General features: G+C 39.7%; 1 protein-coding gene across 1 annotated transcript in view; it reads left to right on the forward strand.

The window, feature by feature from the left end:
* Positions 1-1,732: 1,732 nt before the first annotated feature.
* The window catches only part of gpc3 (glypican 3), a gene marked incomplete at both ends in the record, with an annotated part of 75,084 nt that continues 63,476 nt past the window's right edge, over positions 1,733-13,340 (forward strand). Inside the window, one exon of the mRNA XM_081382100.1 lies at positions 1,733-2,410. Coding sequence (XP_081238226.1) covers positions 1,733-2,410 — 678 coding nt within the window. The remainder of the gene's footprint in view (positions 2,411-13,340) is intronic.

Below are 13,340 nucleotides of genomic sequence, written 5' to 3' on the forward strand. Positions count from 1 at the left end.
TGTTTGAGAGCCATTAAGGGCATTTTCAGACCTGTATATCACTTGCTTTGTTCCAAATATATACAGTATATGTAATTTAAATGCAGTTAGAGCAGGAATCAAGGCTTTGTCGGGACAGCATTCTTGCAATTCATGGAGAGGAGCAAATTATACAACATTTTTAGATGAAGAGGCGCTCTTTGGTTTTCAACTGAGATAACTAATGTGCTCACTCACAGAATCAGACACTGCTGCATTTTATATAACATTTCCTGTTACGAATTTTGATACTGCTTGGTTCGTTGGTCCATTTGGATGGATTGCTTTCTCACCTGAGGAGAACCGAATTCATTTTCAATCAGGCCGAGACCTCCTTGTTCAGATGAACTCAAAGCGATTGCTTTGGTGCAGATCCGAGCATGATTGCCGTTTTTATTTATGCGTGTCTGGTGTGAAAAAGCCCTAAGAAGTCAACATAATTAAAATCATTGTATATATCTAAAGGGCTGAAGTCTATCACTCAGAACAGAACACAAGCTCAGTGATGTAATCCAATTGTCTGCCATTTTGTCCCTAGCCTTATTCCTGGTCTGTGGCTTCTGTGAAATGTATACAAAGTATTATAATTAAACTAAATTGAATGGTTCAATGCTCAAATAGTTTAGGATACTTTAGAGATTTTTTTTTACAAAAACAGTGGTGGTACCTCTTCAAAGTGTACACCTTTGTACCAGTGGCGATTTCTTTAAGACTGCAAGGGAAGCTCGGCTTCCCCTATAATGTCAAAAAAATGAATGGTCAAATATGTACTATTGTATTAACATTTTATTGACTAAAATGCATTAGAAGACGTTCGTCTCAAAGACGAGTTCGTTCAGAATCAGTTACATACAGCAGGTCGGCTGACTCGATTTCCTTACATTCCCGTAGCGTCACAGTGCATTTCCCCGTTGAAGCCCAGCTTCCATTGACTTCTATGGGGCTGCTTCAATCGTTTTTTTCAGCGCTTTGAAACTAGACGGTCATTGGATAAATGCTACGATTATGTCCCGCCCATGGAAGCTCAGCTTCTCTGGGGGTGAACGGGGAGTGGGCTGGCCCGGACTCCGGGCTTCCGCGTGATGATTGGAGGGTCTGTCGAAAGGCTGTGTCTCCTTTTGATTGACAGCGATTTCATACAATAAAAAGTCACTGATGTTGAAGCTGTTCGAGCTCAGTCCCATCGCGGATTTTTCAAAGACAAAGTGCTGCAACTTATTTCTTTCTTGGTATTTGCTTGTCAAAATTTCTAGCCAATTTTTATAATACATTTCACACAATTATACATTTATACCTTTATTATATTATTACTTATTATATATTTTTTATATTATTATTATTAGTAATAACTCAAAAATAATTAAAAAAATATCTTATTATTAGTAGAATTATTATTATACTTTATTATATTATTATTTCTACCTTTATAATATTATTACATTCATTTTTCACAGAGCATTTTCTTGAAAAGGAAAGTAGAATTTACGTATAAATAAATGAATAATTTTTATAATGTAGGCCGAAAATGAGCTTCCCCTCTTTGAAAGACCAGCAGCCGCCACTGCTTTGTACCTTTTTGGCTGCAGTTAGTACCTTTTGAAAGGGTACCGCCCCAGTGACAGCTTTTGCACCATTTTTTCTGAGAGTTAGTGTACTCTGTTATTACCCTTCCATTCATCTCTTTCTTTCTGTTTTTTTTTCAGAGGCTTTTGACATGGTGCTCCGTCTAGGTCGTAATTCCACTCTGACGCTGATACGGGAGGAGTTTCCCGGTTTGGGCACCGGAGCCAGTGGAGCCGTATCACAGTTATTCATGGACATGTCTCTCTACATCCTGGGCTCGGACGCTAATGTAAACGACATGGTCTCCACATTCTTTTCCCGCCTTTTTCCTCTCACATACAGGCGTCTTCTTGGCAACGGGGCAGTGACGGGCATCTCGGAAGAATGCCTCCGTGGGGCCTGGCGGGGAACCTCTGCATTCGGGTCGTTTCCCAAGATGATGATGACCCGGCTGTCTCGCTCGCTCCTGGCCACTCGTGTCTTCCTGCAAGCGCTGAACCTGGGCATCGAAGTTGTCAACACCACCCAGCACCTGCGAGCGGGCAGGGACTGTGGGCGCTCGCTGCTGAAGCTCTGGTACTGCCCTCACTGTCAAGGCATGCTGGAGGCCCGGCCGTGCCGTCCTCTGTGCGTCAGCACCATGGGAGCGTGTCTAGGGGGGGCGTCGGAGGTGCAGCCTCACTGGAGGGCATACGTGGAGGAACTGGGATCACTCGCCACTGCCATGAAAGGGGAGCAGGACATCGAGTCTGTTGTGCTCAGACTGCATGTCATTATCAGACAGGCTCTCAAACAAGCTGTGGTGGCCAAAAGCAAAGTCAGCGCACAGGTGAGTGACACATGGTCTCAGTAACAGGGTGCGAATTTGAGCGCTGTAGGCGATTTCAGCCATTTTGCTAACACTCTGTCTCCAAAACTTCAACCTACAAAGACATGTCAGCAAACCCAATGTCAGCAGACCTGAATGAGTGAAATGACTCACAGGGATTTTTTGATTGGCTAGTTTTCAGAGCCTAGGGCTATCAAAATAAAATAAAAAACGATCTAGATTTCTCAGGACATCTATATATTAGTTAGTACATTTACATGCAGAGTTTCCAATTCTACTTAACATTTCGGTTTTCTAATGGCCATTAATGATTCTTTTAGTACTTTTAAAAAATAAATATAAAAAAAGTAGTGTAACGCAATTTTTATTAAATAAATTTAAAACAATTATTGCACAATGTGTATTTGCACTAGCCCGACTACGTCAGACTTCGTACTTCCGCTCAATTTCATTTAGCTTCTGTACTCAGTCTGAGACAGCGTAATAGCTTTCCGTTTTCCTCCGGCCTGAAAACAGCCGGCCAATCAACGAACAGAGGGCGGGCTGAGAGCCGTGACGTAGACGCTGATTGTACCGTGGATGCGTAGATTTACTTTACATAATCTGCAAAAGTCGTTCACAGCCATGTTCACTCCGGTATTTCGCTCGATGGTTTTGTTTTCGCATCATACATGTGTTTCCAGTGGAAGTTAGATGCGGCTGAGCATGCGCATAACACACGCCATAACCAAACGTTATGTGATTGGCTTACGGGTAACCAATGATTTTAAGCTTCAGACTAGCGCCCCCAGGCGGTAAAGAAAACGTTTTTCTATTACGGAACTCCAGACTCTCTCTACGAAGCAAAGCGAAGTAGCAGAGTCTAGTATTACCAGGCTATATTTGCACAGACTTTTTAATGACTTTTCAGTCTTTTTAAAGGCGTGTAAATGCAATCCTATAATTAGCCTTTACTATTAAACAATAAAATGTATACTAAACAAATTAAAATGTGGTAATATTTCATTTGTTTAGATTTATAAGATAACAAAATGCATAATGTGTACATTTAACTATTATTCATTATTTAATTGATTTAAATTATCTCAATAATTATTCAAATAAAAATAATAAAAACAATTTTTTTAAATGTATGGTTCTCCAAAAAATGGTTTAAGGTCTGAAAATATACACATGTATTTTTCAAAAAACAAAAATCTATGGAGTCCTTAAAGCAGGGGTATTTAATTAAAGTTCCAAGAGGTCCCGTCTCTATATTTCCTTCCCAGCTGAGGTCGGGACAATAGTTTTTTGGAACAGTGATACATTTTCATTAGGGCAGCAGTAGTACTTTGTAAAATAATAAATCCTAAACACTCAAAATAGTCATCAAAGATGAGAATCTTGGGCCCTAAGAGCCAAAGCAGTGGTCTAAACATTTTTACCAATTTTACCAAAGAACTAAATATTTCTCCCAATGTTTTTTTTTTTACATTTAGACACCTACGTGTATGGCATATAGAAGGCCTTTGGACTGAGAAAACATAGTGGGGGTGCAGGGTTTACCTCTTAAGAAAAGTATGGACCATTTTTATATTGAATAAACTAGTAAAAACAAACAACATACATAATCTAATAATCAAAACTCTCATCACGAGCACAAAACAATGTTAACTTGATTTTTAAAGTTTTTTGTCTTCCCTTGCCATCTCTAAATAATTTTCCAAATCATAACATTTTTTATTATGAAATGCTCTTAATATGCTGATTAATAATGCTAAATGTATGAAAAAAAGCAAAACATCTAAAGGTGTCACGCGTGAACTTGTCACAAACCTGGTCGGAGTCATCCGTATGACAGATAAAAATAATTGTATTTGTTGCATTCTCGTTTTCTGCAATGTTTTAGTAAAAGTATCTATCTTTCTGCTCACCGTGTTTCTGCTACTGTTTCTGCAGCTCTTAATGTGGCACTTTAGTCTTTAGCGGGAGAGAGAGGCAACGTGCATGGAGCGAAAGGGCTTGAATAAAGCACGTTTGGCTCTCTTGATGAAAATATTATATGATGTAGCGCCAAAAGACCATTACCAAAAACTTACTTTGCCGCGCTGCTCACTTTAAACTGTAGAAACGGTAAAATGGCGCAATTATGTCACGTGGTCCAGATGCAACCAAGCCAGGGTCTGGAACCAGACTGTGGTCTTCCGTTTGAATACCACTGTCCTAAAGGGACATGGTGATGGAAAAAAATGGAATGGGAGGGAAAATGATATTTCAGTGCTTTTGTGTTCTCTTGCAAAACTTTGCAGCTGAGTGTAAAACTGGTGATGGGGAATCATATGAGGTGGAGAAAAACTAAGCGAGAAAAGTGCAGTTTCTTGGGGAAAACAATACTTTTGTGACGAAACACAAAAGTTTTGAGAGGAAATGCCAAAGCATTGAGATATAATTTTTCCTCCAATCTCACGTGCCTCCGTAGAAACATTTCAGTAACCAAAAAAGTTGCAGTATTACAAATGAATCAGAGTAAGTTCGTCACAGGATAGATGTTTATTTGTGACAGAGTGAACAATTCTCTCACTCCTTTCCCTTCGTTAACCATTTCAGATGTGTTCGTCTGGCCGCTGCTTGCATAAGAACACTCTAAAACATTTTTACCCGAACACTTACAGTATTCCCTCGCTCTCCAGGAACCGACAAACCTTTTTCGCTGATGGCCCTTTCACGGGGGCAGGAGGAGTTTAAACAGCAAATTGCTAGCGTGTGTTAGCGAGATCAGGAGGGCAAGTGCTCATGAAATATTGAATGTGAGCAATGGTGGAGCTTGTTCTGCTTTTGCATGATGGAGACGACGTACTAAACTTTCCACTTTAACACCTAGCTTCCCGTTGGCGTAAGACACTCACACACTCGCTTGCTGCAGAGAAATGCACTCACATTATTCATCAAAGCTCCATCTCCACTTATCCCCTCCTCCGCGATGTGTAAAATACTCCACCTTCGGTTCGCCGGTACAGCGTGGGTGTGTGTAAGTGTGTTTATGACTGTGGTTGTGTTTGGTTCACGCAGTATTTGTGGAGATCAGAGAGGGCTTTGATAAGAGGAATATGAACATGTTATTTATTCCTGAAGGGGTAATCGGGCTGCTTGATGGGGCTCCTGTGAAGTTTTAACAGCGGGGTCCTAGAGGAACTATTACATCTTATACTTTTTGGCCATGTAACCTCACATTAAAGCTCTACAGTGTGATGCACATAAAAATAACCTCACTACACATTGCCAAAGGCTGTTAATATATGCCATCACACTGAATGATAATATTTCCTAATGTCCAAATCTCTGTCTCTGTTGCTAAATATATGTGCTCTAGAAATGTTCAGTCAATCAATTTTTCTGGATATCTGAGAGAGATGCAATATTAAAGTCTGTGTTTACTCAGTACAGGTGTTTGTATGTTTACCTAGACCTCCATATATATGGTAATGCGTCCTTCAGCGTAAAGTGCTATTGACACTGACGCTCGTGAAGCTGGTTCTGTACTTTATTGCTTAATAACAGGACAGTGCGTGTGACGGAGAGAGAGCGTGTCTCAGGTTTGAGGTTAGCACTAGCTGGGTTTCAACAGAAATAAAATAGACATAAAGAAATAAAATTACCCTAGAAAAATCACTTGTCTCACTTGAGTTGGTCAGATTTGTGGCAATGATTTAACTAAATTAAAAAGAGGGTACAAATTAGTTAAACGTGGCTATGATTTACCTAAAACAAACGCAAAAATAATCACGATTTAACTAAAACAAGGAAGTAAATTAATAAAACATGGCCCGAATTAAATCGTAGGAACGAATTCTTTATTCATGGCCACAATATCTATTTTTTCTGCATGTCATATGTGAAGTTCCGTACACATAAACTATCATACATTTACCAAATAAATTTCTCAATGTGCTTCAAAAAAGTCCTGTGATTTTGCCTCATCAGATCAGGTCAACATTTAGTTTTTGCAATATTTTTATTTTTTTTAATTAAATTCACAATTTGGATGGAAACATGTTTTGATATTTAGCTGTCATTTACTCTTATTACCTGGCTCTGTGGAATGCTTGATTCTGATTGGTCAATCACACGATCCAGTTGTATGTTGTCCCCTGATATCAAGAAAAAACTGAGACTGGCTCATCAGGGTGACCGAAGTCGGCACTTTGACAAAAAAAAACAGCATTGAAGAAATTGTAATGTTACATTTCTGCTTACTACAATACTACATTACTTTGAAAACAGCTCAACTACCATCACACTACTGAAAATGTAGTTACGTTTGTGGCATTGATACTTTTATCTACTCTCCAACACTGATGGTTAGAGCATATGTGTAGGTGTGTGACCTTTCCATACAGTTTCTGAATTTTAAAAGCTAAAGCTTCACAAACAGCAAAGCCCTTGGTTGAGTTCAATGACTATAGAGCTCATCTTTTGTTGAGAATCAATCAGAAACTTCATGACATTCATGGCAGTCTGGTGTGTGATTATCTGTGAGTTTAAGCTCTTTTTGTGTGCATTTTTCTTTTCAAGGGAACAGTGCTGAAGAAAAGGGGTTTTGTGCTCTTTCCTTCACTCAATCCTCTTTTTCCTCCCTTCTCTATGATCAACAGCTGTTGACCCAGATAAAAGGAGCCCAATAAGGCCAAAGATGGTGTTTGAGCATGTTTGTCTGTCAGTTGGCTGTAAAGTGCCGTCAGATCGGAACCGACTGACTGTGATTTTGGTGAACGTGATTTCACCAAGTATAACATGATCCTGGATCAACCTTTTTTATTGATCCTGGAACAACATTCCAATCATCCAATCAGATTTCAGGGATACATTTACAGTTTGTCAAGTTTCGGCTTCTAACCAGGGTTATGTGCTTCTACATCAGTGTTATTCACCTATCATTTCCCTCTGATTTTAGTGATACGTTATGGGTAGGGTTAGGTTTAGGGGTAGGGACAGAGTTAGGACTACATTTTCAGACAGGAATGTTTTCCCAGGATCAACAAAACATGTTGAACCAGGGACACGTCTTGCTTGGCAAAATCTCTGTGATGGTTTTTCCTCCCTTGATGTAACCTGTGCTCTAGGATTGTCCATGGAGGAATGAATTCAAGGAAGACTGACATTTAAATGTGTCAAAATGACACTGCTAAGCCAAAGGTACATGGGTGTAGATTTGAGTATGGATGACAGGGACATTTCTCTACCAATTTAAAAAGACTATTGAATATTCCCTAGCAATATTTCTAGCAATCACAGCTGACAGAATGTACAGTTGAAGAAAAAATGTATGTGAAACGTTCAGATACTTTTATTATTTACCATGGATTTTTGCATAAATTGTTGATATTTGAAATTTGATCTGACCTTGAACTAAGTAACTAAATAATAAACAACCATATATTATTTGTATAATATAAAAATATCACATAACTAATGATACAATTTCATGTCTTTTTTTAACACACTGTATTCACATTCACATTTTTTGTGTGTTCACATATAATTGTATGTTTTTGACACGTTTTTATTCTTAAAATTAACTTTTCACAGTATAGGATAAAAAATGTTACATCTGTATAATTTGATTGACTTTAAACTCTCCAGTGTCAAACCAAAAGCTACATCCGATCCTTGCAACAGTGTCTGTCCTGGTGGCTGATAACCATTTTTCATCCTGTTGGCTTCAGCACCCTCAGAAGTTTCCAGAATGATTCTTGTTCCTACCTGAATCTAATTCTGCTGTAAAACAATGATATTACATCCCAGTCTGAAGAGCCCCATGGCCATTTTCTATCAAGCGGCAGTGTGACATCTCACTCATCAAACCTCTCATTGAATGTGATCTTTCTATCTCTCATTTCTCCTTTTAAAGTGTGCCCCCTCTTTCTTTGCTCTGGAAAAGAATGCATGATTTATGAAGCACTATTTTTACCAGTTACTGAGCAGAAGTGAGGGAGCAATGGTGACAAGAGAGAGAGAGAGAGAGAGAGAGAACAAGATTGAAAAGCACACTTTTAGGGTGCATGAAAGTGATGGAGTGAGCAGAAATATGTTACGGAAGCCGATGTGTGCCCGAGGGAGTGGAGCTCCTCCTCCTCTGACCTCTCAGCTGTAAATGAGGAGGTGCATGCAGACTTCTGCTGTAGTTACATCTCACCTGACATTGAGGATGAGAACAGAACAGACCTGTGCTGTTTCACACTCACTCATTGCACCTCGAAACTCTCAGACAGAACTCCTGAGGGAAAAGCTTTGAACATCACCTGTCATGAGTGAGGGACTGTGACAGCTCCTAATAGATCTGACGTCAACCAGACATCTAAACTTAAAAACATACAGTGCTGTTTAAAAGTTTTGGGTCAGTGAGATTTTTTTAATGTTTTTGAAAGTGGTCTCTTACGCTCACCAAGGCTACATTTATTTGATCAAAAATGCATACACACACACACACACACACACACACACACACACACACACACACACACACACACACACACACACACACACACACACACACACACACACACACACACACACACACACACACACACACACACACACACACACACACACACACACACACTTAGCAAACATTTTAATATATCTACTCAAGGGACAATACTATAGAAATTAAACTTGAGTAATCATTGTGCTGCTTGTATAGCAGTATATATTTACTGTCCTCTGAAAATAACTCAACATACAGTTATTATTGTCAAAACAGCTGGCAACAAAAGTGAGTACACCCTAAGTGATAATAGCTGTGCGGCGTTTAACCATGCAAAGCCACATGTCCTATTCATCATGTTCATGTTTTTGTCTGCTTGACAGGACCATACAAATTGTTGTATCTTGCATTAGAGCAGTTAAAATTTGTGCTTTGAGTACAATTCTCTCATACTGACCACTGGATGTTCAACATGGCGCCTCATGGCAAAGAACTCTAAGGATTTGAGAATTAGAATTGTTGCTCTCCACAAAGATGGCCTAGGCTATAAGAAGATTGGTAACACCCTGAAACTGAGTTACAGTACAGGCAAGGGTCAAACAGAGGTTTTCCAAGAAGGCCTTGCAAGGGTCAATCAAAGAAGTTGAGTCCTCGTGCTGTGCGTCAGGTGCAGAAGCTGGCTTAAAAAAACAGACGCATGAGTGCTGCCATCATTGCTTTAGAGGTTGCAGAAGCGGTAAGTCAGCTTGTCAGTGCTCAGACCATACACCGCACACTGCAACAAGTCTGCTTGGCCATCATCCCAGAAGGAAGCCTCTTCTGAAGCTGGCTCACAAGAAAGCCCACAAACCTGTTCAAGAGCATGATTTGCTGGAACCATGTCCTGTGGTCTCATGAGACTAAGATAAACTTATTTGGCTCAGATGGTGTCTAGAATGTGTGGCGATGACTTGGTAAGGAGTACCAAGAACATTGTGCCTTGCCTACAGTCAAGCATAGTGTTGGTAGCATCATGGTCTGAGGCTGCATGAGTGCTGCTGGCACTGGGGAGCTGAACTTCATTGAGGGAAACATGGATTCCAACATGTACTGTGACATTCTGAAGCAGAACATGATGCCCTCCCTTCAGAAACTGGTCAGAACGGCATGATAACTACCCCAAACACACCGCCAAGATGACAACTGCCTTGCTGAGGAAGCTGAAGGTGAAGGTGATGGAGTGGCTAAGTATGTCTCCAGACCTGAACCCTATTGAGCACCCGTGGGGTGTCCTCAAGCGGAAGGTTAAGAAATCCATGTGTCTAACATCCAGCAGCTCCGTGATGTCATTATGGAGGAGTGGAAGAGGATCCCAGCAACAACCTGTGCAGCTCTGGTGAACTCCATGCCTAGGAGGATTAAGGCAGTGCAAGATAACAATGGTGCTCACACAACATATTGACACTTTTGACACAGTTTTTACATGTTCACTTAGGGTGTACTCACTTTTGTTGCCAGCTATTTTGGCAATAATGGCTGTATGTTGAGTTATTTTCAGAGGACAGTAAATCTATCATTTCTATAGTATTGTCCCTTGAGAAGATATCGTCGCTGTCGGGCGGAATCCTTGCATCTCCAAAACCATTATTTTTCAGGAAATTAAAAAAAACCATATTTTTTGAGTTATTAAACATTGTATCGTTAAAGTTGGTATTATACCTTATATTGCTATCATATACTGTTGTGTACCAATATTAAAACAACATTTCCCCAAAATCATGTTTAATCGGAGAAACAAGATTTATGACTTGAGAGCAGGGAGATACGAGGTTACGCTGTCATTGATAAGAATGGTACGGACACAGACGTCGCTGCTGCCAGCAGTGTTCATCAAAGTCTGCGGTCGCTTTGAGCCTTTTGACAAGAGACAAAGCTTTAAGAAGCAAATCAAAGCTAATGTTTGTGGTTACATACATCTTCCTAAACGTTTAAGAGCTATGATTGATGCAATTCAAAAAACTATGAGCTGACTAGGCTGTCTAATAGGCGGAAATTAGCCTAATCTGCACGCAAACTCACCTTCGTGGCTCACGGGCTTCCTTCTGCACCAAAGCATTACAGCTATCGATTTTTAACAAAACAGGGCTACTGAAATGTATTTAACCTAACTATTTTCACTCGGTATTGTCTAAAAAACAGAGTTATCCAAAGAAAGGCTTACTTGGTGCCAGTAGACAGCCCTTTTTTCTCCCATAAATAAAACCTTTGCTACTTGGGGTATTTTACATGCACAGTGCCAAGAGAGGCATAGTCTAGAAGTAGGCCTAACAGCTGAACTTCGAGTCAGTAAAATAATAATAAAAACAATAATTTAATGGTGGTATCCATAACATTCAATTCAATTCAAGTATTATATTAGATACATTTTAAAACATCAATGCACATGTATAATAAGCCTATAAGCCTAGTAATAAGTAGATATTTAAGATACATCAATAACTGATATCATAGTTTAACACAGATAAAACCTCAGAGAACGTGTTGCTCGACGAGGAATTCTTAATCATTGCGACCTTCAATCTTGAGGAGACAAAATGCCGCGGATCAAAGAAGAGGTGGAGTTACAAGACTTCTCAGACAGTTGAAGTGTCCAATGAGTTAAGAGATTTGCTCTCAAGCTATTTTCAACACTTTAGATTGGTTAATAATTTGTAAAAATAACAGACCCACGTGGGGATTGACCAATAGCATAGATTTGTGAAAAAAATTGAAATTGACAAAATTTGGACATAGGAAATTTCTGCCCGACAACGATGATATACTAAAATGTTTGCTGAAATGTGAAGTGTATACACTTTTGTGAGATACTGTGTGTATATATATATAAATATATATATAGTAATTTCATTATATGTTAAATCCATTTGTAAAATGGAAGTTAGCTTAATAATTTGTGTTAGGACTACATGACTTCATGTGATTACATTTTTGCTGACAACTAACTGAGCAGTTGATCTGTAGTTCCCAGCATACTTTGCGTGGGACTGAAATGGGAGAGTACATTTTGAAATTAAGTGTTATTTTATAGGTTTCTCAATAAAGAGAAAGACTTTTTAGTGTTTAATGTACAGTTATGTTGAAGATATATGTTTTTGCGTTTTGAGGTTACCTTTGCGCAGAAGAGTGGTGCTTTTGCTCATACAGGCTGTGATTGGTTACATGACAACCATGATGTGTGATATTGCTAGTTATGACAGAGGAACTTAAGTTTAAGTTGGTTCAACAAAATTTTGTTTGCTTAAATTAACCAGTTTTTTTTTCTTGCTGCGCCGACCTAAACTAATATTGTGGAAAAGTTTTCCTGGATTGAATTAATTTTTTTTTTTTTAAGTTAAGTTTTTTTTTACTTTAGTAATATTGTGAAATATTGGGCCCTATTTTAACGATCTGAAACGCAAGTATCAAGCGCGAAACGCAAGTAACTTTGTGGGCGGATCCCGGGCGCTGTTGCTATTATACCGGCGGGATAAATGACTCTTGCGCCCGACACAAATCTAAAATGTGTTGGTCTGAAGTAGCTTCATTATTCATAGGTGTGATTTGGGCGTAACGTGAAATAAACCAATCAGAGCGACATCTCACATTCCCTTTAAGAGCAGGCGCGCTTGTTCCATGGCGGATTGCTATTATAACGGCGGATTTGCCAGGCGCACGCCAGGAGCGGTTCACAGCCGAGGAGACCGACTTTCTCGTCAGGGCCGTAAAACACAGAGAAGTGACATTGGGGATGGGAGAAACCCACCCAAATTAACTTTGGTTAAACAGGCGTATGATAATTTGGCTAAATGTGTAAGCTAGATTTATGCTTTTAAACTATCTATCTATTGTAATAATGTATGATTTGCAAAAATGGAAACTGCTGCTTCTGTGTAGATGAGAGAATCAAAGTGCATGCCCGTTGTGCACACGCTACATTGATTATGGCCAAGCATGTGCCCTTAAAATATGAATAACATGCGCAACGCGCCACTGACTTTAGACTAGGTTTTTCCTGGTCAGTGGCAGAATTGTTTTCTAAACCTGCAAAATAGCATCAGGGAACGTTTGCGCCAGAACACGCCTCCTCTTTGCGCTGAACCGCCCCAGGGAGCGCAAATGTATTTCCTAGTTTACCGACGTGCGTCTGTGGAGGGAAAAGTCCGCTGTGCGCGGGTGCAAAATAGGAATGATACATGCGTCGGTGTACAAATCAATTGCGCTGGGTGCAAGATAGGGCCCATTATCACTCTTTTCTATTTTAAAGCTCTACTAAAATGGGCCTAGTGATGCCCCTGCTCATGACCTCTGGCACTTTCTGCATATTCTCTGAATCACTCCAGCTTATGCATCCATTGACCAAAGATAATTGTGAAAGACAGTTCCAAGAAATCGCTGTATTCTTATGTGATTTCAATCGGACGTGGCTCTTTCAAATGCCCTCAAAACGGA

The sequence above is a fragment of the Scardinius erythrophthalmus genome (assembly GCF_964197995.2).
Source record: "Scardinius erythrophthalmus genome assembly, chromosome: 13".
Lineage (NCBI taxonomy): Eukaryota > Metazoa > Chordata > Actinopteri > Cypriniformes > Leuciscidae > Scardinius > Scardinius erythrophthalmus.